Source organism: Sturnus vulgaris, chromosome 7, assembly GCF_052056855.1.
Source record: "Sturnus vulgaris isolate bStuVul1 chromosome 7, bStuVul1.hap1, whole genome shotgun sequence".
NCBI classification, from domain to species: Eukaryota; Metazoa; Chordata; class Aves; order Passeriformes; family Sturnidae; genus Sturnus; species Sturnus vulgaris.
Genome location: NC_142249.1, coordinates 12,292,638 through 12,320,572, shown reverse-complemented (window position 1 = coordinate 12,320,572; position 27,935 = coordinate 12,292,638). Strand labels below are relative to the sequence as shown.

Below are 27,935 nucleotides of genomic sequence, written 5' to 3'. Positions count from 1 at the left end.
TGCCTTCCCAAGTGGAGAAGCAGGCTGTGCAAGGTGAAGGCTTCCCAAGACCTGGGGGATCCTCAGGAGGAGAGCACAGTGCTCCTTCAGGGCTCCTCTTGCCAGAGGCAGTTCAGGAGAGAGCACCAGGGCTTTGCCTTTTCCCTGACCTTCCTTCAGGAGCCACACGCCTTCCAGGGGTGATCCCACATAACTCTCTGGGATGCTCCTGCATATTTCACACTAATGTCACCAACAAACACAGCTCTGAAAACATTTTTAGTGACTGAATACGGGTCTACAATGATGTGAGACACTTATGAACAAAACATTGTAAAAACGCCATGAGGTAGCAGGCCCTTACTCAGAAAATGCTGGGGGAAAGAGAGAGAGCACAGAAATATTGATCAAATGGCAAAATTTTTGCACTTTTGTTCTATTAGAAAAGGCTCCAAGTGCAGCAAGTTTCCAGTCAGCTCAGCAGATCTTAAGCAAACATGGAAATATTACCTTGCACCAGCAGTTTTCAATTTTTATTTTAATTTGAATTTTCTTAATTATTTTCCCGGGAAGGTACATACAGTAAGTATAAGCCTGCTGTCATTCAGCTTTAGTGAACTTTGTGGTCCGTGGTCAACTTCAGAATCTGTGTGCCAGAGGTTAAAAGCTCTGATCCCACACCCTTTTGAAAAATTGATTTGGTAAAGCTTGTCATTTTAAGGGATGGACTGGCTGCACAAGTGTAAGGATGCCTTTTGACTTCATGACTTCTGTTCCTATTTAAATCTGTGGTCAGACTGGATGAGCAGAATTCGAGCTGTAAAATGCCAGGTGGGGCTGGAAAGGCTGTAATAGGAGCATCCCAGAGGACAGTGATGGTTCTCCTGGGAGGTAAAGGCTGCATACCAGGGGGTTCAAATACTGCTGGTGAAGACCACAGGAAGGTAAAAATTAAAGTGTAAATAAAAAATAATCTCAGTCATTGTAAAACCCAGGTATTTATTTTCATAGCAGCTGATCTATAGGGAAACCAATAGACTCTTGACCAGGATGCAACAGCAAGCCTGGCTTAGCCTGCTTAACCTTTGCCAATTGGTTTATAAAAGTTTTACTGCATCTGTCTGTCTCCTGTGGACCTGTGCAGAAAACACATCAAATGCTGATACAGAAAATGTACAGAGCAAGAACAGAAGGAGGAGGTTTCCAGAGTCAGCCACTGGGACATGCAGTACCTTCTTTTCTCTGCCTGGCCATGAATAAATCTTTTTAAAAAGAATAGTATTTACTTCTGGAAATCATTTTTCTGTGGTAACCTGTAGAACCTTCCTGTGGTAACCTTCTCATTCTCCAGAAATACACTTATGGACTTGCTTGAAAGCATCTTTAATAGCTAAATTACAAGGTCCTAAAAAATTGGCCTTTAAATTCATCTTAGCAAAGCATGTAAAGAAAGGTGCTGAGCCAAGAGCATCCTGAGCCTCTGGGGGCCAGGGCTGTCCTGCCCCTGCTGCTGAATTCCCCCCTCCTGCCTTTCACTGCTGAAAACTAAAGGGTGGCATTTCCTTATTCTTTCTTTCAATAAAGTGAAAACGGGCAACATCTGAGAACAAAAAGAAAGCAACAAGATACTTAGTGCCATGAATAAAACAGATAAGGTGTTATTCTTCCTTTAAGAAACTTAAAAGCCTCCTTTCAGAAGAAAAGAAGGAAAACGCCATAGATACTGTACACCATGTTGATGGGGAAAGTTAGACAACCCGAATGGCCCAAATTCCTCCTTTTCTTCCCGAGTGGGAGTGGTTCTGAAACTGTCACTGAAAGCCGATTTGTGCCTGTATTTTAGGATGTATTTAGACAAAGACCAATTTATCTTTGCAAAGAAGTCTCTCCCACTAAAATTCTGAAGTATATGGACTAATAATTTACATCCTTTTTATGACCAGAAAAGATCCGTTTATTTAATGTTACAGTTCATTAATTGACTCTCATTTCTTCATAACAGCCAATTGAATTTTCTGGTGACTGTTTTGTCTGGTTTTACTTATGGTGATTCATTCATGGCTTGGGCACAGACCATGCTTCTGACAATTGCACCCTCTGTTATTCAGACTGAGAGAGGTTCTAAGGAACTGGGGAAAGAATATAACTGCTGCTAAATGGGATCCTCCCACTGCTGTGGCATCAGTGGCACAAATAAGAGGGTTTGTGCACTTCTGTGACACTGATGGGGCAGAGCTGCTCCTATGTAGGCTACTGCCTCATCACAGGAATTAGTTACATTCTCATAGAAGTCTGGGGATCCTGAATTGCTAAAGAAAATACTAAGGACATAGGAGAGGTCATGGATGTTGAGATCCAGCCTAAAGCATGGTTTAGGAAGGTGGTTTTCACTGCCAGGCTAAATTACCTGAGCAGATTCCCCTATATACTTGCTCGTAACTATGTACCTTAGCACAAGTGAACCATAAATGCACAACCTTGAGATGTCTCTTTTGTTTACCAGTGTCTTGTTTTCTTTGTACAGACATTTCAGGCTACTATAAATCAAGTAGATTAGCTGGTCTCCTTATGGGAGTCCTGTCTTTCAAAAAAAAAAAAGGATTTCCCCCCTTTCTCCATTTCCAAAGGTACAGAAGGAATGTTGAAATCATTATTACCAAAGAACAATCATACATTTAGGGCGTTCTCAAAGGTGAGGTGGGATCTTATTAAGCCACCTTTCTTTATGGGGTTGCTCAGAATGGATTCCTGGGATCACAAAGTGAGGACTTGGAGTTGTTTCCAAGGGACCATCACTGCAGGCAAGAATGGGAACACACCACAAACAGCATAGACAGTGTTCAAGCATGAGGGAAAGGAGAGAACAAAAGGACGACAGCTGGGAGAGAAGAAGGACTGGATTGAATGTACTTAGCAGTTTCATATGGAAAAACTTTACTGAGTTTGAAGAGTAGAAATTTCAAATTCAGAGTTTGATAGCCATTTTTACTTTTTAGCTTGGGTGATGAGTATTACTTGGTGCTGGTGTTATTTGCCATGATGTCTCAGAGGGTGATGAGGACAAGAACTCAGCACATCTCAGGAAAAACAGTTTTTTCTGGCCACCTGCTCAACCACCAACTGTTCACACTTCTTTTTTTTTCCACTTTTTTAAGAAAATGTGCCAAAGGATATCAAAACATATTTATCAGAACAGTAAAATAATAAACTATAACAAGGTGTCAGATTAAATAGGAAATGTAGTGGAAAGATATATTAAAAAGGTTTGAAAACGCTCCTCTTGCTTCTGTCCTTGAAAGGTAACTTAATCCCTCCAGTATTATTTTCTAGTTCAGCAGCTCCCTGCAGCTTCCTGGGTTTTATAGCCACAGAAACCCAAAGCAAAGGCTCCCTCCTCCTGCCACCTTGAGACTTTTGCTCCTGGTCCTCCTCTTTCCTCTGCTGCTCTCATATCCTCACATTCCCCAACACCTTTCCATGCTGGGCACATCACCAGAGAGAAGCTGCTCCCTTCCCTCCACAACAACCACATTGCCCAGGCCTTTTCCTCCTGCCCTCATCCCATCTCAGAAGTCAATTTAAAGGTCACACAGAGTCCTTGGGCACAAACTGCAACAAACCAACCTAAAAACACATCCTGTGTTAAAGGGAGGCAGCTTCATTTGGGCTGACCTACAGACTGCAGATATCTGAAATGGAATTTTCTGTTCTATGGAAAAAATTTCTTTCCTGCTATTTTTTACCATTTAAACTCAGAATGAAAATCAGAAAATGCAGCTTCTAACCTGACAGAAACTCCAGTTTCTACCTACTTAAAATAATTCAGAATATGCTACAGCATATTTTCTGTGTGAAATAAATCAGCACATTGGGTATTTTAAACACATATTGCTTTTTAAAACTAAAATATACATGATTTCAAAGGAAGACTCAAGCATCCTATTTTAAAAATGCCTTTCCTTTTGTTTTAGTCAATTTCTCTTACAGCTTTCCTTATAAGAGTGCCAATAATTTAAATTCAGCTCAGGAGAGAAACAAAACAGAATGCTTTCAACAAGCAACAATTCCAATTGTTTATTATGTTAAAAGCCAAAAACATTATCATAAACTCTGCATCCAATACTCATGAGGAAATAGCTACATTTATATGGTAGGTTATGATTTTCAGAATCAGCGTGTAGCTGTTTTCTCAGAATTCCTGAAAATTAGTCCTCCTTTAACAGGACAGCTGAAATCAGTAGGTCAGTTCCTTCTCTTTTCTCTCTTCTCCCCACTATTTTTAGATATTTGTTTTATTTTCAAGGTGAAATACTTCCTTTTATTCAAGGCATCTTTCTCTACTGAGGACTTCTAGGATTAAACTAAAAAGCTGAATGTTGAATATAGTGCCATAGAGTGTAATATTCCTATCTTAATATCTTATCAGATTCTTGGGGTAGGAAAAATGGTCTTACAAATTTTCAGCAGGGAAATGCAACTTCTTGTACAGGCTTCAAATAAAATCCACGTGTGACAGAATCTTGTAAACTTCTTAGATTTCTGAGTGCTAGAGGAGGCTCCCCTGTGCTACATTCCCTGGCAAAGGCCACCAATAATTCCCAAACTGTCTCATGCTGGAGCAGTGGAAGCCTTTCAGTGATGATACAGTCTGAAACTCAGCAATTTTCTAGTTTTAAGCCCTAAGTATAGAAATCTGAGTCTGAGGCTACTATCCATGCTGTACTCCAGCTGATACCAGACCAGTGATGGCTTCAATTATTTCTTTTTGGAGATGTACTCACAGAGAATCTCCAGGTGTGTTAAAACCTCCCCTTTCTGGGTGAAAGTGCAATCTGTGTCTGCACCACTCAGCTAAAGCATTCCATGGCTATGGAAACAAACACATATTCCTCTTGGCATCACACAGGGCATGGTCAGCAATAGCACCAACATCCCTGGTTTTAAAATGGAGCCTGGAAGGAGCTGCTGAAGCACAGTATCATTCATTCACTCTTTTTGCTGATGGTTTTTCCTCATGCTGATGTAAATTAAAACACCCTCACAATCATATGTCGTTATCACCACTGCTTCCTCCAGCCTATCAAGTTGGTCACATGGATGTTTCCTAATCTGCTACAGAGTTTAGAGTTTACTGTAATCAAGTCAAAGTAAATTGGGTTAACAAAGATCTATTTATTAAATTCCTAAGTAAATCTGTTTGGTTTTGAACCTGGCAGCCAAAGAGCTGAACGAGAGGACAAAGTACAATATCCAGAGGAGGGAAAAAAATGTCAGGCAGCTAAAGAGGAAGGACCTTAAGCTCTGCATTTAGCACAGGGGTAGATAGCTGTGTCAGAGATGGATGCTGCCAGGTCTGCCAAAATTATTATTTCTCTTCTTCAGGAAATTATGGATGATTGCAGGCAAATAATTGCAATTCTCCCCTTCCTTGCATCCTCAGAGCACAATCCTCATTGTATGTTTCTGTTTGTGTAAGTATGGTTTCTTGAGTGTACTATCGAGGTGCTTCATTGTATGTAATAAAAAAGGAGGCCAAGAGGAAGCAAAGAAAAAATGTGCTCAGATCCCAGCAGAAGCCCAGTGTTTGTAATCCCTGAATTCCCTCTCAATGACAACCATGGTGATTCGCTTGAAGTGAGGTGGTAAAACAGTACACTGAATTTGGGAAGAATTCTGTGCAGTAACTACAGTAACAGTCCAGCTGCTGTTTTTACAAGAAAAATGGTCTAATTATTTATAATTGTGCAAATTCTATCATGGTTCTTTTTTTCTGGCATTCATCAATCTCACTATCTGTCATATAAAGCTACTCAGAATTATAATCCATATCCCTTCAGCACCTCAGCAAAGTGTCACTGGCCAGGGCTCTTGTTCTGATGGATGATACCAGTGACAGCTGCCAGAAAACACACTTAAATTGCTCACAGATACCTTGAAGGTGTATGCAGCAATACATATTACCTAAAAAGAACCAATATATACCTTTCTGCTCGTCAGTTTTGTACTTGTACATTCTATTCTTTAATACCAACCCTTAAATCCAATTTCTCTGAGTTAGTTATTCAGACATCACTGGTATGATTAATAAAAACAGAAGTGGAATTGACAATGGCTAGATTAAAACGCCAAGCCCAACCATCAGAAGCTCTGAATTGGTGGAGATGTACTGACAGAAGTGTGCCAAGGGTTTGGGCACTGCTGCTTTTAATGCCATTATTCAGTATCATATGTCTACTGGCAGAACATTCACCTCCTAAACCTTACTACTGAAATAAGCCTACGATTTTTATTTTTTCTCTAAACTGTGAGCTGATTGTGGAGGGGTCATTTTCTTTTTTCTTCTATTGTTTTTGGCTAGCCAATTGTATGTACTTGATTTGTAGTGAGGATGATTTATCCTAATTTTTAAAGCAGATGCAGCCTGCAGAGACCTTAAACGGATCTGTGAGACTTTCTAGACATGACCCATCAGTGGATTTTGGAAACACAGCTCCCAGTCTCCTGGGAATTTTTATTTTTCATTTAGCTTTTGGTCAAAATGAGACCAACTGCTTATTTTTACTGAATTCAGCTGCTTTTGAATTTAATTAATCTGATCAGACTCTTTTCCAATAAAAGCTATGCTGTCAAAACATTCCTAATCAGCTTTAACAGAAATGACAAAATCTGTTTTTCTCAAAATTTATGGTTATCGTCAACAACCTTCAGCTCTAGTTTTATAGTACTGTCAATCCCAAAAACCATGGATGAAAACAGTGTTCAGAGAGCAGAAAAACTGGGGAGAAGTTGCTGAGATCAACCTAGAGGTCAGGTGAAGAGGCCCCAGATGAGCACAGGTCTCCTAGCCCCTGGTCTGGGGCCAGAGCTGTCTCTAGCAAGCAGTGTAGAGATCCCCTTTATTAATGTCAACAGTATTTACCTACTTAAAGCTGTGACCACAGTTAAAGAGTCACTGAAATTCCCTTGAAAATTCAGGTTGTTATTTTATAATTAGCATAGTATATAGACACACTGGGCAAGGCAGTCTCAGCAATAGCTTTAATTCAGCAGCTAAGCCTTGGCAGGCAGGGTACATCTTAAAAACACTCTAAAACTGTTTATTTAGTTCTTGTTAATTTTAGCATGGAAGAAGCTGACCACACATTTGTTTCATGGTACTGCTGTATCCCCAGCAGGTTCTGCTCTTTCTTGGAGATAAATATATTTCCTATTTTTAGGCTTCCTTTTTAGTATTTTTTAAATTAATATTTAAATAAACCACAAATAAAGTCTTCAGTCAGCACAACATAGACATTATATATTAAACTATTCCTATCTCTTAAAGTCTCTAACAAAAATAAGGAGGTGCAAAACTGTTTCTACTTGAACTGTGCCATTTCATGCAGAAGTTGACATTTAATTGTATCTTTTTGGGGCTCTCCCCCCAAAATGCAATATACTGTTTAACAGATTTCCATTTCTGTTATTTCAACAGTCACAGAGCAATCGGGATATGCAGTGACACAAAAATAGTATCATCAAAATAAAATTAATTTGGATTGGATATGCCTGTCATGAACATGCCATACTGGAAGACAAAAAAATCTGCTCTCCTCTTCCTTTTTTATCATTAAACTGGCTGGCTCACACTTTGAGAAAGAGCTAAGACTAATTCACCTTTCTGTCTTTTAAAATTAGAGGAAAGGGTTTTGACAGAATATTAATAACCATCAGTGATTTTTGAAAAGTTTATTAGGGGATTAAGTGTTATGAAGTGATGAAAAGGCAATTTTTAAGTAAAAATAACACAGATTGGTTTGATAGCAAAGCAATAATATATTTGTTTAAATGGTAGAGAAATAACTGTTACTTTAAGAGATGGACAGTTTCTTTGCAATATTGATGTCTCTTACATCACCTATTCACAAAATACTTACAAATATTAAAATATGCATACAATTTTTTTGGAAGAAGCTTCCTTTTTAATAATCGACTAGCTTGACTTTGAATGTTTGAAGATGAAATTGTGGGCTTTGGGGATAGCTTAATTTAACTTTTATTTCTTTTCTATACAAGAACTCAGCTTAATATTTATTTCCTTTCCATCCAATATTCATACAGACAGAGAATGTTTCTCAATGCAAACATGGAGCACTGGCATTTACATCAGGGTGAGCTCAGGGGTGTGAGATCAGAAAAGACAGAAAGCTGCCTGGGCACCTCCCAAGTGATTAAACTGAATAATTTATTGTAATATACTTAATTATTTTCCTTAAAACACATGGTAGGCTAAAAAAGCTTCTTTATTCTTTTAATAAATTTGTTGATGATTGAGTAGTACTAAAAATGGTTACAGTTAAATTTGGGTTCTAATCAAAGATAAGAAAAGCTGCAGCATTTTGTGTTTGATGAACTTGTCAGTTGTATAGTAGGAAGAGGCAACATAAATAAAAAAGTTACAGAAAGTACATTTTCATGTTTAAAATAGTTGAAAAACAAGGACCAATGTGGTATGTTCTAAACACCTGCAATTACCACCTGCTGTTTTCTTTATTGTATGTGGACTATTTTGAAGTTCCCTTGTAAAACAATTTGTTCAGTTCTCATTTCACATTATGGCAGACTAGAATAGACTTGTGATCTTGGTACAGGTATTGCTGATACAGATTTTCAATTTCTGTTTTTTTATGCTCACTTAGAATTGCATTAACAAGGTAAAGGTTTCTGGCCAAGTATGGATTGGATTTGGAGCCATGAGAGATGACTATTAAAAACAGAATTTTTTGTCAAAAGTGCTTCAAAAGCTGGAAACTTTTAAATTTACATTCAAAGTCAACATGAACTGGAAGTATTAAATTAATCATCAAATAAATTAACTTTAGGTAATATATTAAACTTTATATAAACTACTAATCAGTGAAATCTTGGTGTCTTTTTCCCCCAGTGACAAAATTCAGTGAAGTCTGTGGAAGATTTCTCACTTATATCCATATAAAACTAAAACTCCTCTCCAAAACTCTGTTGGGAAGACAATTAAACTGCACAAGACAGTGATCTAATAGCATATTTCACACATAAGAACCTACATAAAGAAATGTTTACATTCCTGGATGATGTAAGAAAACTAATTTCCCTGGCTAAGGAATCTTAACTACAGAAACCTGAAACATAGTTTAAGAAGCTGGAAGTAAAGCAATCTTTTCTTTTTTCTGTTTTTATTTTTATTTTTTTTAAGGCTATTGTCTACTTGTAAATTAAAATCAACTAAACCAACCGCTCTTTGAGGCTCAGAGCTGGCTCATGCAATGCTTGTCGTTGCTGTGTGGAGAAACCTGAAGTACTTTCTAGAAGTGGATATGATCAGGCTTGCTCCATGTGATGCTGCACCTGGCCTTCCTATCTAATCCAGGGAAAAATACTTATCCATGGATGTACACAGCTTCTGGCACCCCAGCACTTGGTCTGCTTGGTGACAGAGAGCTCCTGAAGAAAGCTCTAATCCCATTGATGTGCTTTCCATAATAAGGGCTTTTAAGATGGGATTAATTATCTTTGTAAAGATGACATAGAAACCGAGAGATAGCAAAATTCAAGTAACTAGGCCCGCCCCTTGCCCTAAAGGCAGATTGCGGATTCCCAAGTTTTTACTGACAGGTGTTTGCCAAGAGACTTCACAGCATTCCCAGCCAAGTTATTACTTATTGCAAACCACGTGAAAACAAGCTTAAAGGTACAGAAGCTAAATTAAAATTCTGCTTAGAAGCCTCACACAGGTGCCTTGGGGAAATCATTAACTGCACTAACACTTTGTGAAGACTATTTCTGGAATTCTTGAAATCCATACGCATTGTGTAAGTGATTTATATGCAATAAACCAGTTACATGCTAAGGACCATTACCTGGTATTTTAGATCACTTTATCACAATTTCCAACCTTGGGCTCTCTACTGTTGGTTCACAAACACAAACAGTCCCTGCCAATGGACTGCCTAATCTGTTAGGAACTGAATGAAACTTCCCAGGAATGGACAGATCAACGGGAGAGCAGTTGGGCAGTATTTAGGATTTCAAGCTGGTAGGAAGCATTTATATCATTTTACAGGAAACATGGAATTGAAGGACCAAAACCAGAATTTTCAACTGTATGTGAGCAACTCTCCGCAAGTGTGAGAGGCTCCGTAGAAAAACACAGGAGGATTGTTTTAATGGAATTCAAGCAATACAGGAGGCTGACTACATGACCTGGTTGGAATGCCAGGGAATCCCTTAAGGCTGGGCTCAGAGAATATTCAAGCGGGCTCTTGTAAAACCCAGGCTCCTTGTCCACTTCAGCGTGCTCAGCACGACCTTTAACTCCACGGTGTTATGCAAGGGGACCTGCAGGACAGAGACCTTTGCAGCCTGAGCTGCCCTCGTTCCCCTGTGTCCTCACATGGAACACAGCATGGAAGAGAAGGGCAGCAGGGCCCTGTGTGTCCCAGGGCTCAGGTTTGGCGCCGCTTTGGATCCACAGAGACGTGGGTAAAGTGAACAAACCAAACTTTATTAAGGGAAGGCGAAGCGAAGGGGTGAGCTGGGAGGTAAAAAAGGGGATGGGCAGGGCCTGAGGACCGGAAGGGGAGGAAGCTGCAAACAGGGAGGGAGATGGCAGAAGCTCCTGGAGCTTTCCACGGGCTCAGCTATGACCAGTAAGAGCTGTGCCTCGAACTCCAGCTGGTCCCATCTTCAATAGGAACCGGAGGCTGCCGAAGGACACTGGTGCTCCTGATCCAGCAGACGAAGTATGAAGTAGAGCAGACCTCGTATCAAACAGCAGCTGGATAAACTGGCTCATGAAGGAGGGGCTCTCGTCTTCCCGCAGGGCTTGAAGGGCTGCAAGAGAGAAGAACAGAGCCACAGTCAGAGGCTGGATTGCGGGAATCCAAGGGAATCCTGCCAGGGCCATCCCAAACAGATCCTGCCATGACCACGAGGGAGCGGGAGACAAGGCCAGAAGGTGCTGGCCACGGATCGCCCCCCGTGTCCCTGAAAGCTGTCGGTGCTCGGCCCACGCCGGCCCTGGTCCGCACAGGGAGCAGAGCCCTCCGCAGCCCGGGCAGGGACTGGAGCTCCGTGCCCGCCATTTGCAGCCGCCCCTGGCGGCCCCCGCTGCCACGAGGACGAGGGCGGCTGCCCTCACTCACCCTCGCTGAGGACCTGGAGCTCCTCCTTCTGTCCCAGCAGGAGCGTTCCGGCGAGTCCTGGCAACACAGAGCCCGTGGCGGCCCCAGCGGCACAGCTGCCCCCCACGGGCGCTGCCAGCCCTGCGGCCACACGGCCTCGTCCCCCGGCAGGGCTCAGCCCGGGCCCCTGCCCACGGTGCCGCCCAAGGGCGCGGCTGCGGGAGGGCAGGCGGGGCTGCGCCGCGCCGGGCCCGGCTCCCGCTGCCGGGGCAGCAGCCGGGCGGGGAGGCGGGGAGGGCCGGCGGGCTGGCGGCTCACCGATGAACCTGACGGCCGCCCGTCGCAGGCGCTGCTGTGGGTTCTGCAGGCACGGCAGGGCCCAGCGCAGGTGCTCGGCCGCTCGGCTCTCGTCCTCCAGCAGCTGCGGAGAGCGCCAGGAGGGAAGGCTTGGCGCGGGCTCTGCCCCTCTGCCGGGCGCTGCCTGCGCCCAGCCCCGGCCTCCCCGGCCCGCACAGCCCCGAGGCCCGGCTGGGCCGGGGCTCCGCGGGCACCTGGCTCGGGGCCGGAGGAGCCCGGCCAGGAGCCCTCCCGCCCCAGGCGAGGGAGCAGCGTGCGGGGCGCAAGCTGGCTGCCCTGGGTGCGGCGCTGGGCAGGGCCACAGCTGCCGGCCCCGCACCCTGAGCTCCGAGGGCAGGGGGCTTCTCCAGCCTGCGGCCGGGGCTTCCAGGCTGGCCTTACCAGGCGCTCGGCGAACTTCATGCGCCTCTCCTGGGTCAGCGGCTCCTCGAGATCTCTCCTGCTCAGGAACCGTGCCGCACAAAGCAGGGTTTCGCGAGAGGCCTGGGGAGCAGCAGAGAGCCGGAGGTGGCACCGGAGCGCGGGGCACGGCACTCGCGTCCCTGTGCAAGGCCAGGGCAGGAGGCAGCCGAGCCCCCGGCCAGGGATGCAGCAGCTGACACGAAACCTCACCTCCGCCACGCGCTGGTTCTCGTCGTGCCAGCGCAAGAAGAGTGGAAGCAGGCTCTGGTTCACAGTTCTCGTGAGAGCCTTTTTCCCCTCTTCCACTACCAGCTCCATCACCTTGCGGAAGAGCTGGATGGAGAGCAGCTGCACACGGCTGTTGTCCTGGAGGAAAGGAGAAGACCTCAGCACTGGCTACGCTGGGCCCAGCAGGGCAAAGGCCCAAAACTGCCCAGGGCACAAAGTTCCCGGGCAGCATCCAGTGCCCGTGGACGCAGAGCCTTACGTTCTCGAAGTGTGGCAGGAGTGGCTCAGCCAGCTTCAGGGCGGTGGCACTGGGTATCCTGCGGTCTTTCTCCTGGAGCATGTGGGTGAGCACAGAGAGGGTCATCCCAACCATCTCTCCATCTGGATCAGCCAGCTGCTCCACCAGGTGATGATACAGCCCACGTATTCCTCCGCTCTGTGTGCAACACAAGGCTGTGCTGTGAAATCCTGGAGGGCTGCAGCACCAACAGCGCCCTAGCCCTGCAACCCCACTCAGCTGCCTCAAGGCCCAGAGGCCTGTGCCAAGGCAGCTGAATTGGGAGGCAGGAGAGCTGGGAGCAGCTGCCTCAGCTGCTGAATCCCAGGCAAGCCCAAGGGGCTGCGTTCCCCAGCCCCACGCTGCCAGCGCGGCTTCAGCCACTGCCTCCTTCTCACCAGCGAGGGCTCCTTGCTGAGCACCACGAGGCCTCTGAGCTCCAGGCGCAGCCTGTCCCTGCTCTCGCTTGGCAGGTGCCTGGACATGACCAGCAGGGCACCGTGCCCGTGTTTGCTCAAGTCCAGACACTCCAGGAGCTGAAAGGCACAGGGCAGTGACAGGGGACAGGCCGGCAGGAGCGAGGAACCGCCCAGGGCCGGGCCCAGGCAGAAGCGCCGGACGTGCGCCCCGTGCCAGGCGGCCGCAGCTCCGAGAGGCCAGAGAGCTGGGAGGCAACTCAGGCAGGAAGCGCTGGCCCTCAGGCTCACCTCCACAAAGAACGCCAGGACAGGCAGATCCCAGCGTGGCTGCTTCCAGATGAGCAGGCTGAGCAGGTGCTCGGCGATGCAGGAACACAAGGGTCTCAAGCTACGGCGCATTTCCCTGGCAGGGGGAGAAAGGCACCGAGGCCCTGAGCCAGGCAGGCAGAGCTCTGCCAGGAGTGACTGACAGAGGTGTGATCATTGCCCAGCACCCTGCGAGGGCACTGGGCCCTTTGGGAAGCGGCTGCTCCTGGGCACCCTCCTCTCCCAGCCTTTTCCAGTCTGCTCGGCCGTTCCTTGGTGCCAAGGCCCCCTCACCCACAACCACGGGGACGGTGTGGGGCACTCCGGGCACAGGGCACCAGTGCTGCTGGTGCTGGTGGGGAGACGGGGGTCTCACCTGGCCAGCAGACCCACTGCATAGTGCTGAGTGCCAGCACAGAGCATGGTGTCCCAGACCCGCTTGTGCTCCAGAGCCACCAGCTTTTTGTCATAGCCCAGTTGGGAGAACAGAGCCTTCATGGTCTGCACTGCAAACCTGTGTGCAGAACAAAGGCCAGGTCACGCTGGGAGCACTGGCCCTGGCCACAAGGGCACGGGAAGGACAGGGCGACTTGGAACCTGTTTGGGTTGCTGGGAAGGCGGTGTTCTTCCCGGCATGTTGTCCAGAAATTCTCAACTTCCTGTGACATCTGCTCTGTGGTGCTGAAAATTTGGAAGAGCAGAGCCACGAACAAGCGGGCAGAATGAAGGAATATTGCATCATGCCAGTCGGGCATGTGGACTATCACCCACAGCACCACAGTTGCCTGCAAAAGACAAAGCGCCCCGAGGCAGCGCTCAGTGCCGAGGTGTCCGTGTGGCAGGGCCCCAGGAGAGATACAGGGGGAGCTCCCGGCCTGCTGCCCCTGAGCCTGCCCCTAGCCCAGCTTTCAGCCCAGCCCCTGAGGCTGGGGGCTGCGGGGCACTGGGCAGAGCATGGAGAGCTGCTGGAGAGGCCACCTGGAGGGCGAGCAAAGGCCAGTTGCAGAAACTCACAGCCAGGGCAAAGATGGCCTCGTTGTCCTCTCTGGAGAAGAACATGCTGTACACTGGCCTGTCCTCCATCACAGAGAGCAGTGCTGGAAGCACCTTCTCCACTGCTGGTCCCGACAAGCCGATGGTTCTCCACATCAGGGCGGCAGCTCTGTGGGACCAGAGCCGTGCATCAGTACCACGCCCTGCACAGCTGCCCGGGGTCGGGTGACAGAGCCCTGGCGCCCTGAGGGGCAGGGAGGGAGCACGGCAGCAGGAACAGCGGGGCCCAAGGACCCCGGAGCTCTCTGCCTGTCTGGCAGAGCCCACTGGGCAGGCTGCACAGAGCGATGGCCCTATAGGCCAGCGAGCCCTGAGCTCTCGAGGCAGCTGTGCCCCGTACCTGTCACACGATGGGGCACAGCGCAGGAGGCTCATCACCACATTAGCAGCGTGTTCTTCAGCCAGCGTCACAAAGTCATTTTCCAGCCCACCATCCACAGTCATACTGGACACAAGTCTCTGGTGAATGTCCTTCACCATGGCCGGCACCTGGACGAGGCACGGGGAGGACTTGGAGCGCTGTCCAAGGCAGCAACTTCCGCAGTTTCCACCAAGAAGCTCTTCCCTTCCCACTGCACTGTGCTGGCCTCAAAGGCTGAAGGGGCACATGATCGTGGGAGGCCTTCAGCCCTGGCCCCAGGGTGCTTACCTGCTGCTGAGTGGGTGTGAGGAAGGTCTTTAAAATGCCCTCTGTGAGTCTGTTTGTTGTGGCCATGTTCTCAGTCTGGGCCGTGTCAGCCTTTGCCATGCCCTCAGCTGTTGCCCTGGCAGCGCTTTCTGCACGTGCAGAGGACGCTGTGCTGGCTCTAGGCCCTGCCTGCAGCTGGGTCAGCCTGGAGTCAGGCTCAGCCATGTCCTCGGTTGCTGTGGCCCTGGTCCTCCTACGCCGAATGCGCAGGAACTTCCGCAGCACCTGCAGCAGAACGAAGGGCGGGAAGGGAGGGACGCTCCATGGAGTGCTCCAAGCGCGGTGCTGGGCCGAGCAGTGACAGCAGGCCCGGCCCAGGTGGGGATGGCCGCAGGTACCTGCACAGCTCTACGGAAGCGGCCACGAGCGGGGTCCTGCTCCTGTGTCCGGTCCTTCCCTGCATCTGGCACAGAGCGAGCACAGCCAGAGCTGAGGGGCCGTGGGAGAGGCCGGAGAACGCAGCCCAGCCCTGCGCTCCCTGGGCAGGGACAGCCCCCAGATGGCCAGGGATGGAGCATGGCCACTAGAGGGGCAGCCCTGGCCCGTGTTCTGTCCTCTCTCTGGGCAAGTCCAGAGGGGATGGGATGGGATGGGATGGGATGGGATGGGATGGGATGGGATGGGATGGGATGGGGCCAACCTGGCTGTGAGCCCCAACCCTGCGGCCCAGCTCTGCCACTCACCGTCCTGCAGGATCTCCAACTGCTCCAGTTCTTGAGGCTGCTGTCCTGGGGCAGCTGCAGGGACTTTTTTTTTTTTCCCCCGAAGTCTCTTGAAGAGGCCGAGCATTCTGCCCGCCATCTTTCTGTCTTACCTCGAGGGCACTTTCGAGACAGATGCCTCGGAAAAGGTTCCGAGTCACCGAGTGGCGCAGTCTGGCCACAAGGCCAGCCACAGGGATGGATGGGAGATGCCTCGGGAAAGCTCCGGGTCAGGCACAAACGAGTTGGCTGTGCGGGGGCTCCTCACAGCACCGCTCTCTCCGTCCTGTCCCGTCGCGTGCACCGAGCACTCTGGCGTGGCCGCGCCACTGCCAGCACCTATGTCACCGTGTGTCACAAAGGGCTGCTTGGACACCGTGTTCCACCTGTTCCATGGTGTCTGTGCTGTACTGTGTCACAAAGGGCCCTTGGACATGCTGCCACGGGGCCGCCCCCAGCCCACCCGAAGTGCCCCAGTGTCTGTGACAGCCTGAGACACACCGAGACCGGCCAAGTGCTCAGGGAAGGACTCTCCACGGTGCCTGGCCCGCACAGCCCAGCTCGGTGCTGGGCCTGGAGCACAGCAGCTTCCAGCCAGCAAGAGGCAAACGCATCTTGCCTAGAGTTAAAAACACACCAGACAGGGAAAATGGCATTAGTGTGTGGAATAAAGGCCTTTGAATTCACAGCTCTCCAAGAGAGCTTTGGGGCTCTCAGCTGGGCAGAGATGATGTGGCTCACACCTGTGCTGAAATGGGGGAACACACCCTGCTGCAGGTGCTTGGCTTGGTCTCCGCAGGCCCAGGCAGATGCCAAAGCTGCTCTTCACAGCCTTCTCCCTTCCCACGCCCCTCTGCCCCTCTGAGTGCAAGGAGCCTCAAGGAGGCCCTGAAAGGAGCACAGGAAGCCAAAGGAAGGCAGCTGCACCTACCTCACTGGGGGCTCCTGGGGGAGCACTGTCCTTGAGTAGCAAGCGTCTCCTCCAAAGGCATTTCCCCACGTTTGTACATGTCCTGGGGTACACCAACACGTGCTTAGGAAAACGTGGCAAGGCTGAATTACTTCTGGTCCTTGCAATACAGCCACTCCAGCTCGAGCTCATCTCCCTTCCCCCGGGTGGGTTTCCACGTGTCGCTTCGGGCACGCAGCCCCGGGCCCCCTACAAACACGAGCTGCCCGCTGCCTCTTCACGGCCTCAACTCCCGCCGGCGGTCTCGGCAGCCAAACCAGGCTGTTGCCAGCCAGAGAGCAGAGCCCTGTTCCCGCAGGAGGCTCTGGTGAGCACCTTCCAGGACTCTGCTCTGTGCCCACAGCACTTCTCATGCTCACTCAGAAGGCTCTGGGGACAGTAGAGCACAAGCTGGCCGGCTCTGGGCTCAGCAGAACCCAAACTCAGGCAGGCGCAGGGAGACGCAGCGGCTGTTTTGCAGCCATGCCCAAGAGAGATGGAAGGGTACCCTGCCTCTGGTCTCACTCGTTGGGTTTCTGACTGGGTCTGAGGCAGGGGCTGCCATTCCTCTCTTGTGGGGAGACCAGAACCCCCAGAACCTCACCCAGCGTGCAGGCACTGCCTGACAGCGCTCCGTCCCCTGGGATGGTCGCGCCTCTGAGTCTCAGCCACTCCGCCACTACTGCTACTGCTGCTGCTGCTTCATGTGCTTTTAGGCACACTCAAAGCTCACCGTTAGGCCACGTTGGCCTCCGGTTCTTCCCTTTTCCCATCCCTGTGTAGGGATGGAGCATTGCTGTGCTCTTCAGGCTGCTGTGCTGGGGCAGCTGCAGGTCCTTTGAACAGCCCGAGCAATCTGCCCACCAATCCACTATCTGGCTTTGCAGCCATTGTGAATAAAGAGGCCTTGAGAAAGCTCCGAGTTAACAAGTCCAGGTGCCAGACAGTCTTTCTGTGGTTTGCTGGCTTATTTTGACTTTTGTACACATGAGAAATGGACTTTGGCACTTGAAGTCTTAAAAGCTTTCGTGAGACTCAGCTGCTTACTGCTTACTCTGTCTGTCTGCACAGAACACAGCGTGGAAGAGAAGGGCAGCAGGGCCCTGTGTGTCCCAGGGCTCAGGTTTGGCGCCGCTTTGGATCCACAGAGACGTGGGTAAAGTGAACAAACCAAACTTTATTAAGGGAAGGCGAAGCGAAGGGGTGAGCTGGGAGGTTAAAAAAGGGGATGGGCAGGGCCTGAGGAACGGAGGGAGGGAGCTGCCAACGGGCAGAGAGAAAGCAGAAGCTCCTGGAGCTTCCCACAGGCTCAGCTGTGACCAGCACGAGCTGTGCCTGGAGCTCCAGCTGGTCCCCTGTGCTCTGCAGCTGCAAGGGAACGCGAAGCGAAGGGGTGAGCTGGGAGGTAAAAAAGGGGATGGGCAGGGCCTGAGGAATGGAGGGGGAGGAAGCTGCCAACAGCGAGGGAGACGGCAGAAGCTCCTGGAGCTTCCCACAGGCTCAGCTGTGACCAGCACGAGCTGTGCCTGGAGCTCCAGCTGGTCCCATCTTCAACGGGAACCAGAGGTCGCCGAAGAACACTGGTCCTCCTGATCCAGCAGAAGTTCGGCACATCTTCCGTCGAACGTCAGCTGGATGAACTGGCTCAAGAAGGAGGGGCTCTCGTCTTCCCTCAGGGCTTGAAGGGCTGCAAGAGAGAAGAACAGAGCCACAGTCAGAGGCTGGATTGCGGGAATCCAAGGGAATCCTGCCAGGGCCATCCCAAACAGATCCTGCCATGACCACGAGGGAGCGGGAGACAAGGCCAGAAGGTGCTGGCCACGGATCGCCCCCCGTGTCCCTGAAAGCTGTCGGTGCTCGGCCCACGCCGGCCCTGGTCCGCACAGGGAGCAGAGCCCTCCGCAGCCCGGGCAGGGACTGGAGCTCCGTGCCCGCCATTTGCAGCCGCCCCTGGCGGCCCCCGCTGCCACGAGGACGAGGGCGGCTGCCCTCACTCACCCTCGCTGAGGACCTGGAGCTCCTCCTTCTGTCCCAGCAGGAGCGTTCCGGCGAGTCCTGGCAACACAGAGCCCGTGGCGGCCCCAGCGGCACAGCTGCCCCCCACGGGCGCTGCCAGCCCTGCGGCCACACGGCCTCGTCCCCCGGCAGGGCTCAGCCCGGGCCCCTGCCCACGGTGCCGCCCAAGGGCGCGGCTGCGGGAGGGCAGGCGGGGCTGCGCCGCGCCGGGCCCGGCTCCCGCTGCCGGGGCAGCAGCCGGGCGGGGAGGCGGGGAGGCGGGGAGGGCCGGCGGGCTGGCGGCTCACCGATGAACCTGACGGCCGCCCGTCGCAGGCGCTGCTGTGGGTTCTGCAGGCACGGCAGGGCCCAGCGCAGGTGCTCGGCCGCTCGGCTCTCGTCCTCCAGCAGCTGCGGAGAGCGCCAGGAGGGAAGGCTTGGCGCGGGCTCTGCCCCTCTGCCGGGCGCTGCCTGCGCCCAGCCCCGGCCTCCCCGGCCCGCACAGCCCCGAGGCCCGGCTGGGCCGGGGCTCCGCGGGCACCTGGCTCGGGGCCGGAGGAGCCCGGCCAGGAGCCCTCCCGCCCCAGGCGAGGGAGCAGCGTGCGGGGCGCAAGCTGGCTGCCCTGGGTGCGGCGCTGGGCAGGGCCACAGCTGCCGGCCCCGCACCCTGAGCTCCGAGGGCAGGGGGCTTCTCCAGCCTGCGGCCGGGGCTTCCAGGCTGGCCTTACCAGGCGCTCGGCGAACTTCATGCGCCTCTCCTGGGTCAGCGGCTCCTCGAGATCTCTCCTGCTCAGGAACCGTGCCGCACAAAGCAGGGTTTCGCGAGAGGCCTGGGGAGCAGCAGAGAGCCGGAGGTGGCACCGGAGCGCGGGGCACGGCACTCGCGTCCCTGTGCAAGGCCAGGGCAGGAGGCAGCCGAGCCCCCGGCCAGGGATGCAGCAGCTGACACGAAACCTCACCTCCGCCACGCGCTGGTTCTCGTCGTGCCAGCGCAAGAAGAGTGGAAGCAGGCTCTGGTTCACAGTTCTTGTGAGAGCCTTTTTCCCCTCTTCCACTACCAGCTCCATCACCTTGCGGAAGAGCTGGATGGAGAGCAGCTGCACACGGCTGTTGTCCTGGAGGAAAGGAGAAGACCTCAGCACTGACTACACTGGGCCCAGCAGGGCAAAGGCCCAAAACTGCCCAGGGCACAAAGTTCCCGGGCAGCATCCAGTGCCCGTGGACGCAGAGCCTTACGTTCTCAAAGTGTGGCAGGAGTGACTCAGTCAGTTTCAGGGCAGTGGCGCTGGATATCTTGAGGTCTTTCTCCTGGAGCATGTGGGTGAGCACAGAGAGGGTCATCCCAACCATCTCTCCATCTGGATCAGCCAGCTGCTTCACCAGGAGATGACACAGGCTGCATATTCCTCCGCTCTGTGTGCAACACAAGGCTGTGCTGTGAAATCCTGGAGGGCGGCAGCACCAACAGCGCCCTGGCCCTGCAACCCCACTCAGCTGCATCAGGGCCCAGAGGCCTGTGCCGAGGCAGCTGAATTGGGAGGCAGGAGAGCTGGGAGCAGCTGCCTCAGCTGCTGAATCCCAGGCAAGCCCAAGGGGCTGCGTTCCCCAGCCCCACGCTGCCAGCGCGGCTTCAGCCACTGCCTCCTTCTCACCAGCGAGGGCTCCTTGCTGAGCACCACGAGGCCTCTGAGCTCCAGGCGCAGCCTGTCCCTGCTCTCGCTTGGCAGGTGCCTGGACATGACCAGCAGGGCACCGTGCCCGTGTTTGCTCAAGTCCAGACACTCCAGGAGCTGAAAGGCACAGGGCAGTGACAGGGGACAGGCCGGCAGGAGCGAGGAACCGCCCAGGGCCGGGCCCAGGCAGAAGCGCCGGACGCGCGCCCCGTGCCAGGCGGCCGCAGCTCCGAGAGGCCAGAGAGCTGGGAGGCAACTCAGGCAGGAAGCGCTGGCCCTCAGGCTCACCTCCACAAAGAACGCCAGGACAGGCAGATCCCAGCGTGGCTGCTTCCAGATGAGCAGGCTGAGCAGGTGCTCGGCGATGCAGGAACACAAGGGTCTCAAGCTACGGCGCATTTCCCTGGCAGGGGGAGAAAGGCACCGAGGCCCTGAGCCAGGCAGGCAGAGCTCTGCCAGGAGTGACTGACAGAGGTGTGATGATTGCCCAGCACCCTGCGAGGGCACTGGGCCCTTTGGGAAGCGGCTGCTCCTGGGCACCCTCCTCTCCCAGCCTTTTCCAGTCTGCTCGGCCGTTCCTTGGTGCCAAGGCCCCCTCACCCACAACCACGGGGACGGTGTGGGGCACTCCGGGCACAGGGCACCAGTGCTGCTGGTGCTGGTGGGGAGACGGGGGTCTCACCTGGCCAGCAGACCCACTGCATAGTGCTGAGTGCCAGCACAGAGCATGGTGTCCCAGACCTGCTTGTGCTCCAGAGCCACCAGCTTTTTGTCACAGCCCAGTTGGGAGAACAGAGCCTTCATGGTCTGCACTGCAAACCTGTGTGCAGAACAAAGGCCAGGTCACGCTGGGAGCACTGGCCCTGGCCACAAGGGCACGGGAAGGACAGGGCGACTGGAACCTGTTTGGGTTGCTGGGAAGGCGGTGTTCTTCCCGGCATGTTGTCCAGAAATTCTCAACTTCCTGTGACATCTGCTCTGTGGTGCTGAAAATTTGGAAGAGCAGAGCCACGAACAGATGGGTAGAATAAAGGAGTATTGCGGTGTGCCACTGAGGCACACGGATCATCACCCACAGCACCACAGTTGCCTGCAAAAGACAAAGCGCCCCGAGGCAGCGCTCAGTGCCGAGGTGTCCGTGTGGCAGGGCCCCAGGAGAGATACAGGGGGAGCTCCCGGCCTGCTGCCCCTGAGCCTGCCCCTAGCCCAGCTTTCAGCCCAGCCCCTGAGGCTGGGGGCTGCGGGGCACTGGGCAGAGCATGGAGAGCTGCTGGAGAGGCCACCTGGAGGGCGAGCAAAGGCCAGTTGCAGAAACTCACAGCCAGGGCAAAGATGGCCTCGTTGTCCTCTCTGGAGAAGAACATGCCGTCCTCCATCACAGAGAGCAGCGCTGCAAGCACCTCCTGCACTGCCAGTCCCGATGAGCCGATGGTTGTCCACATCAGGGCGGCAGCTCTGTGGGACCAGAGCCGTGCATCAGTACCACGCCCTGCACAGCTGCCCGGGGTCGGGTGACAGAGCCCTGGCTCCCTGAGGGACAGGGAGGGAGCACGGCAGCAGGAACAGCGGGGCCCAAGGACCCCGGAGCTCTCTGCCTGTCTGGCAGAGCCCACTGGACAGGCTGCACAGAGCGATGGCCCTACAGGCCAGGGAGCCCTGAGCTCTCGAGGCAGCTGTGCCCCGTACCTGTCACACGATGGGGCACAGTGCAGGAGGCTCATCACCACGTTAGCAGCGTGTTCTTCAGCCAGCGTCACAAAGTAATTTTCCAGCCCAATATCCATACTCATAGAGGACACAAGTCTCTGGTGAATGTCCTTCACCATGGCCGGCACCTGGACGAGGCACGGGGAGGACTTGGAGCGCTGTCCAAGGCAGCAACTTCCGCAGCTTCCACCAAGAAGCTCTTCCCTTCCCACTGCACTGTGCTGGCCTCAAAGGCTGAAGGGGCACATGATCGTGGGAGGCCTTCAGCCCTGGCCCCAGGGTGCTTACCTGCTGCGGAGAAAAAACACCCTTCTCCTGGAAGAAATCCAGAGCAGGAGCAGGAATGGCAGTCTCAGTGGCTGGGAGGTCAGTCTCTGAGCTGTCCCATGTGAGAGTGTCTGTGCTGGCCGTGTCCTCAGTCTGGGCCGTGTCCTCACTCTGGGCCATGTCCTCAGTCTGGGCCGTGTCCTCAGTCTGGGCCGTGTCCTCAGTCTGGGCCATGTCCTCAGTCTGGGCCATGTCCTCACTCTGGGCCATGTCCTCAGTCTGGGCCATGTCCTCAGTCTGGGCCATCTCCTCAGTCTGGGCCGTGTCCTCAGTCTGGGCCATCTCCTCAGTCTGGGTCGTGTCCTCAGTCTGGGCCATGTCCTCAGTCTGGGCCATCTCCTCAGTCTGGGCCATGTTCTCAGTCTGGGCCGTGTCAGCCTTTGCCATGCCCTCAGCTGTTGCCCTGGCAGCGCTTTCTGCACTTGCAGAGGACGCTGTGCTGGCTCTAGGCCCTGCCTGCAGCTGGGTCAGCCTGGAGTCAGGCTCAGCCATGTCCTCGGTTGCTGTGGCCCTGGTCCTCCTACGCCGAATGCGCAGGAACTTCCGCAGCACCTGCAGCAGAACGAAGGGCGGGAAGGGAGGGACGCTCCAAGCGCGGTGCTGGGCCGAGCAGTGACAGCAGGCCCAGCCCAGGTGGGGATGGCCGCAGGTACCTGCACAGCTCTACGGAAGCGGCCACGAGCGGGGTCCTGCTCCTGTGTCCGGTCCTTCCCTGCATCTGGCACAGAGCGAGCACAGCCAGAGCTGAGGGGCTGTGGGAGAGGCCGGAGAACGCAGCCCAGCCCTGCGCTCCCTGGGCAGGGACAGCCCCCAGATGGCCAGGGATGGAGCATGGCCACTAGAGGGGCAGCCCTGGCCCGTGTTCTGTCCTCTCTCTGGGCATGTCCAGAGGGGATGGGATGGGATGGGATGGAATGGGACGGGGCCAACCTGGCTGTGAGCCCCAACCCTGTGGCCCAGCTCTGCCACTCACCGTCCTGCAGGATCTCCAACTGCTCCAGTTCTTGAGGCTGCTGTGCTGGGGCAGCTGCAGGGCCATTCTTCTTTTTCCCCCGACGCGTCTTGAAGAAGCTGAGCATTCTGCCCGCCATCTTCCTGTCTTACCTCGAGGGCACTTTCGAGACAGATGCCTCGGAAAGGTCAGAGTCCGGGAGCGCCGCAGTCACTCCTTGAAGGTGCCTGCGACAGAGAAGCCTCAGGAAGGCTACAGGACAGCAAGTCCTGCACTCTGGTCTCGAGGGCTCCTGCCACAATGACAGGAGACTCCTCGTGAAGGATTGAAGTCACCAATTCCTACGGCCTGGCCACGAGGGCACTGGCCGCAGGGATGGTAGATGCCTCGGAAAAGGTTCCAAGTCACCGAGTGGCGCAGTCTGGCCACAAGGCCAGCCACAGGGATGGATGGGAGATGCCTCGGGAAAGCTCCGGGTCAGGCACAAACGAGTTGGCTGTGCGGGGGCTCCTCACAGCACCGCTCTCTCTGTCCTGTCCCGTCGCGTGCACCGAGCACTCTGGCGTGGCCGCGCCACTGCCAGCACCTATGTCACCGTGTGTCACAAAGGGCTGCTTGGACACCGTGTTCCACCTGTTCCATGGTGTCTGTGCTGTACTGTGTCACAAAGGGCCCTTGGACATGCTGCCACGGGGCCGCCCCCAGCCCACCCGAAGTGCCCCAGTGTCTGTGACAGCCTGAGACACACCGAGACCGGCCAAGTGCTCAGGGAAGGACTCTCCACGGTGCCTGGCCCGCACAGCCCAGCTCGGTGCTGGGCCTGGAGCACAGCAGCTTCCAGCCAGCAAGAGGCAAACGCATCTTGCCTAGAGTTAAAAACACACCAGACAGGGAAAATGGCATTAGTGTGTGGAATAAAGGCCTTTGAATTCACAGCTCTCCAAGAGAGCTTTGGGGCTCTCAGCTGGGCAGAGATGATGTGGCTCACACCTGTGCTGAAATGGGGGAACACACCCTGCTGCAGGTGCTTAGCTTGGTCTCCGCAGGCCCAGGCAGATGCCAAAGCTGCTCTTCACAGCCTTCTCCCTTCCCACGCCCCTCTGCCCCTCTGAGTGCAAGGAGCCTCAAGGAGGCCCTGAACGGAGCACAGGAAGCCAAAGGAAGGCAGCTGCACCTACCTCACTGGGGGCTCCTGGGGGAGCACTGTCCTTGAGTAGCAAGCGTCTCCTCCAAAGGCATTTCCCCACATTTGTACATGTCCTGGGGTACACCAACACGCGCTTAGGAAAACGTGGCAAGGCTGAATTACTTCTGGTCCTTGCAATACAGCCACTCCAGCTCGAGCTCATCTCCCTTCCCCCGGGTGGGTTTCCACGTGTCGCTTCGGGCACGCAGCCCCGGGCTCCCTACAAACACGAGCTGCCCGCTGCCTCTTCACGGCCTCAACTCCCGCCGGCGGTCTCGGCAGCCAAACCAGGCTGTTGCCAGCCAGAGAGCAGAGCCCTGTTCCCGCAGGAAGCTCTGGTGAGCACCTTCCAGGACTCTGCTCTGTGCCCACAGCACTTCTCATGCTCACTCAGAAGGCTCTGGGGACAGTAGAGCACAAGCTGGCCGGCTCTGGGCTCAGCAGAACCCAAACTCAGGCAGGCGCAGGGAGACGCAGCGGCTGTTTTGCAGCCATGCCCAAGAGAGATGGAAGGGTACCCTGCCTCTGGTCTCACTCGTTGGGTTTCTGACTGGGTCTGAGGCAGGGGCTGCCATTCCTCTCTTGTGGGGAGACCAGAACCCCCAGAACCTCACCCAGCGTGCAGGCACTGCCTGACAGCGCTCCGTCCCCTGGGATGGTCGCGCCTCTGAGTCTCAGCCACTCCGCCACTACTGCTACTGCTGCTGCTGCTTCATGTGCTTTTAGGCACACTCAAAGCTCACTGTTAGGCCACGTTGGCCTCCGGTTCTTCCCTTTTCCCATCCCTGTGTAGGGATGGAGCATTGCTGTGCTCTTCAGGCTGCTGTGCTGGGGCAGCTGCAGGCCCTTTGAACAGCCCGAGCAATCTGCCCACCAATCCACTATCTGGCTTTGCAGCCATTGTGAATAAAGAGGCCTTGAGAAAGCTCCGAGTTAACAAGTCCAGGTGCCAGACAGTCTTTCTGTGGTTTGCTGGCTTATTTTGACTTTTGTACACATGAGAAATGGACTTTGGCACTTGAAGTCTTAAAAGCTTTCGTGAGACTCAGCTGCTTACTGCTTACTCTGTCTGTCTGCACAGAACACAGCGTGGAAGAGAAGGGCAGCAGGGCCCTGTGTGTCCCAGGGCTCAGGTTTGGCGCCGCTTTGGATCCACAGAGACGTGGGTAAAGTGAACAAACCAAACTTTATTAAGGGAAGGCGAAGCGAAGGGGTGAGCTGGGAGGTTAAAAAAGGGGATGGGCAGGGCCTGAGGAACGGAGGGAGGGAGCTGCCAACGGGCAGAGAGAAAGCAGAAGCTCCTGGAGCTTCCCACAGGCTCAGCTGTGACCAGCACGAGCTGTGCCTGGAGCTCCAGCTGGTCCCCTGTGCTCTGCAGCTGCAAGGGAACGCGAAGCGAAGGGGTGAGCTGGGAGGTAAAAAAGGGGATGGGCAGGGCCTGAGGAATGGAGGGGGAGGAAGCTGCCAACAGCGAGGGAGACGGCAGAAGCTCCTGGAGCTTCCCACAGGCTCAGCTGTGACCAGCACGAGCTGTGCCTGGAGCTCCAGCTGGTCCCATCTTCAACGGGAACCAGAGGTCGCCGAAGAACACTGGTCCTCCTGATCCAGCAGAAGTTCGGCACATCTTCCGTCGAACGTCAGCTGGATGAACTGGCTCAAGAAGGAGGGGCTCTCGTCTTCCCTCAGGGCTTGAAGGGCTGCAAGAGAGAAGAACAGAGCCACAGTCAGAGGCTGGATTGCGGGAATCCAAGGGAATCCTGCCAGGGCCATCCCAAACAGATCCTGCCATGGCCACGAGGGAGCGGGAGACAAGGCCAGAAGGTGCTGGCCACGGATCGCCCCCCGTGTCCCTGAAAGCTGTCGGTGCTCGGCCCACGCCGGCCCTGGTCCGCACAGGGAGCAGAGCCCTCCGCAGCCCGGGCAGGGACTGGAGCTCCGTGCCCGCCATTTGCAGCTACTCCCAGTCCCAAGGTAGCGCTTAGTGCCGAGGTGTTCCTGTGGCTGGGCCCAAGTGGAGACGCTGGGAGATCGCCCAGCCTGGTGCTCCTGAGTCTTGCATCTGGAAAAGTGAGGTGAAACAACTGGCACTTCTTCTAGTTCTTTGTATCTTTTAGCTTTCTATTGCCTAACTCTTCTGTTGTGTCACATATAATGAGACTGCTTTGGAACAGTATTATGCTCACACACTGCAATTATGTAGGAGTGATTATACTAAAGGAAAATAACTTTTTGAAGTTTTGTCAGCTTTAAAGATGTGCTGATTTCTAGATCCTCTAAGGAAATATGTTGGCTCAAATAGCAGTTTTCAGCCTCTTGTTTCGCAAATACTTTAAAATTGATTTTAAAAATCACAAATACATTTTTTGCCTAAGTTTCTGTATTATATTGACTTAGTCCCACTATAATATTGGGCATTTGTATTCCAAGTTACATGAAGCCATCAGTGACATTAAAATTCGTAATACAAAGAAATTATAATTAATAAGGCATTGATGTTTGTTTTTCTGCTGTTATTGAAGCAATTTAGTCACTATGAAGGAACACCAAACTGTCAAGTTTAGTGTGTTATTTTCAATGGCAATGAAGTGCACAAGTGAGAGAATAACTCTGGAGAGGTTTCTTGGCTCCAAGGAACTCTACAAATCTAAATAGCCATGTGTACCATAAGAAATTTTCACAAGACCAGCATCACAAACACCATCTTTTTACTCCTGGCTATTCCTCCTATCTGACAGAACTGGAAGATAAAGACCATAATTCCATAAAATGATTATCAAAGTGCAGTTATTTTCAGAGGCCCCACAGGCTCCAGCCGTCCTCCTGATAGAGACTGATCCTTGAGCTCCCAGTTATTAATGGAGAGTTTCTGTCCTGGGTTCTTTGCTGCACTTGTTTACGAACAAATCACGAACTTGATGTTTTCTTTAACACACATTTAAATATGCATTTAAACAGTAGAGCTCTCTTCATTTTAACAGAAAACAGGCTGCTTCAGTCTAATTGCTTTAGTGTGTTTGTAGAAATATTTGCAATTCCAATTCTAGCACTGCTTGCAGCTTGGAGAGGCCGATAAACTGGTTTGATCTCAGTGTGAAACAGAAGTTAATCCTCTGTAGGGTAATGGAGTGAGAATTTTTCCTAAAAATCTTATAAACCGACCTATAAAATTTCATCTTTTTACATGGGATAACTCCCTAAGAGTTTTCTATTCAAATACCAACACCTTTACAACGTGGAAGAGATTATACCTGTGTCCTCACTCTTCCGTATTTTGTGAGGTTCCTGCCAGCACCTGTAAAATCAGTGCCAAGGGAATACACGGAATGGTGTTCCTATTCTGCGTACAGGCTCTTAGTGGAACTGGGTCTTGATGGAAAAGAGTCCTTTGAGGAATTGAATATTGTTTAATTTGAGTTGATAAACTTCTGCAGAAGCTTTGCAGCAGGACCCTCGATGACACCTCTACTCATTTTGACTCCAAGACAAATGAAGTTCAATGACTTTACTGAGTGAACAAATTCTGCAATTTTTTTCAAAGCACAACTCTCACCACTTTGACTTCACATTGTGCCATAAGTTTAAAGAATGCATAGAA

General features: G+C 52.8%; 2 protein-coding genes and 1 long non-coding RNA gene across 3 annotated transcripts in view; all 3 read right to left on the bottom strand.

Annotated features, from left to right (window-relative positions):
- Window positions 1-10,486: 10,486 nt before the first annotated feature.
- Window positions 10,487-15,651, bottom strand: LOC148223159 (maestro heat-like repeat-containing protein family member 7). Its single transcript, XM_088167505.1, has 15 exons — window positions 15,534-15,651; window positions 15,189-15,253; window positions 14,812-15,075; window positions 14,503-14,681; window positions 14,124-14,271; window positions 13,707-13,894; window positions 13,486-13,623; window positions 13,092-13,206; window positions 12,783-12,920; window positions 12,367-12,543; window positions 12,090-12,245; window positions 11,859-11,960; window positions 11,439-11,541; window positions 11,142-11,198; window positions 10,487-10,830 (listed from the first exon to the last, which is right to left on the bottom strand). The coding sequence occupies exons 1-15, from the start codon at window positions 15,649-15,651 to the stop codon at window positions 10,634-10,636; spliced, it is 2,145 nt and encodes a 714-aa protein (XP_088023631.1). The 3' UTR covers window positions 10,487-10,633.
- Window positions 15,652-17,931: 2,280 nt separating this feature from the next.
- LOC148223158 (maestro heat-like repeat-containing protein family member 7) lies at window positions 17,932-23,293 on the bottom strand. The gene is made up of 15 exons (XM_088167504.1): window positions 23,176-23,293; window positions 22,856-22,920; window positions 22,164-22,754; window positions 21,855-22,033; window positions 21,488-21,623; window positions 21,071-21,258; window positions 20,851-20,988; window positions 20,457-20,571; window positions 20,148-20,285; window positions 19,732-19,908; window positions 19,455-19,610; window positions 19,224-19,325; window positions 18,804-18,906; window positions 18,499-18,555; window positions 17,932-18,187 (listed from the first exon to the last, which is right to left on the bottom strand). Exons 1-15 carry the CDS (start codon window positions 23,291-23,293, stop codon window positions 18,051-18,053), a joined length of 2,400 nt encoding a protein of 799 aa, XP_088023630.1. The 3' UTR covers window positions 17,932-18,050.
- Window positions 23,294-25,781: 2,488 nt separating this feature from the next.
- LOC148223157 (uncharacterized) overlaps window positions 25,782-27,935 on the bottom strand; it is a 28,939-nt gene continuing 26,785 nt past the window's right edge. The window contains exon 3 of the long non-coding RNA XR_015804701.1: window positions 25,782-26,037. This is a non-coding gene — a long non-coding RNA (uncharacterized LOC148223157). The remainder of the gene's footprint in view (window positions 26,038-27,935) is intronic.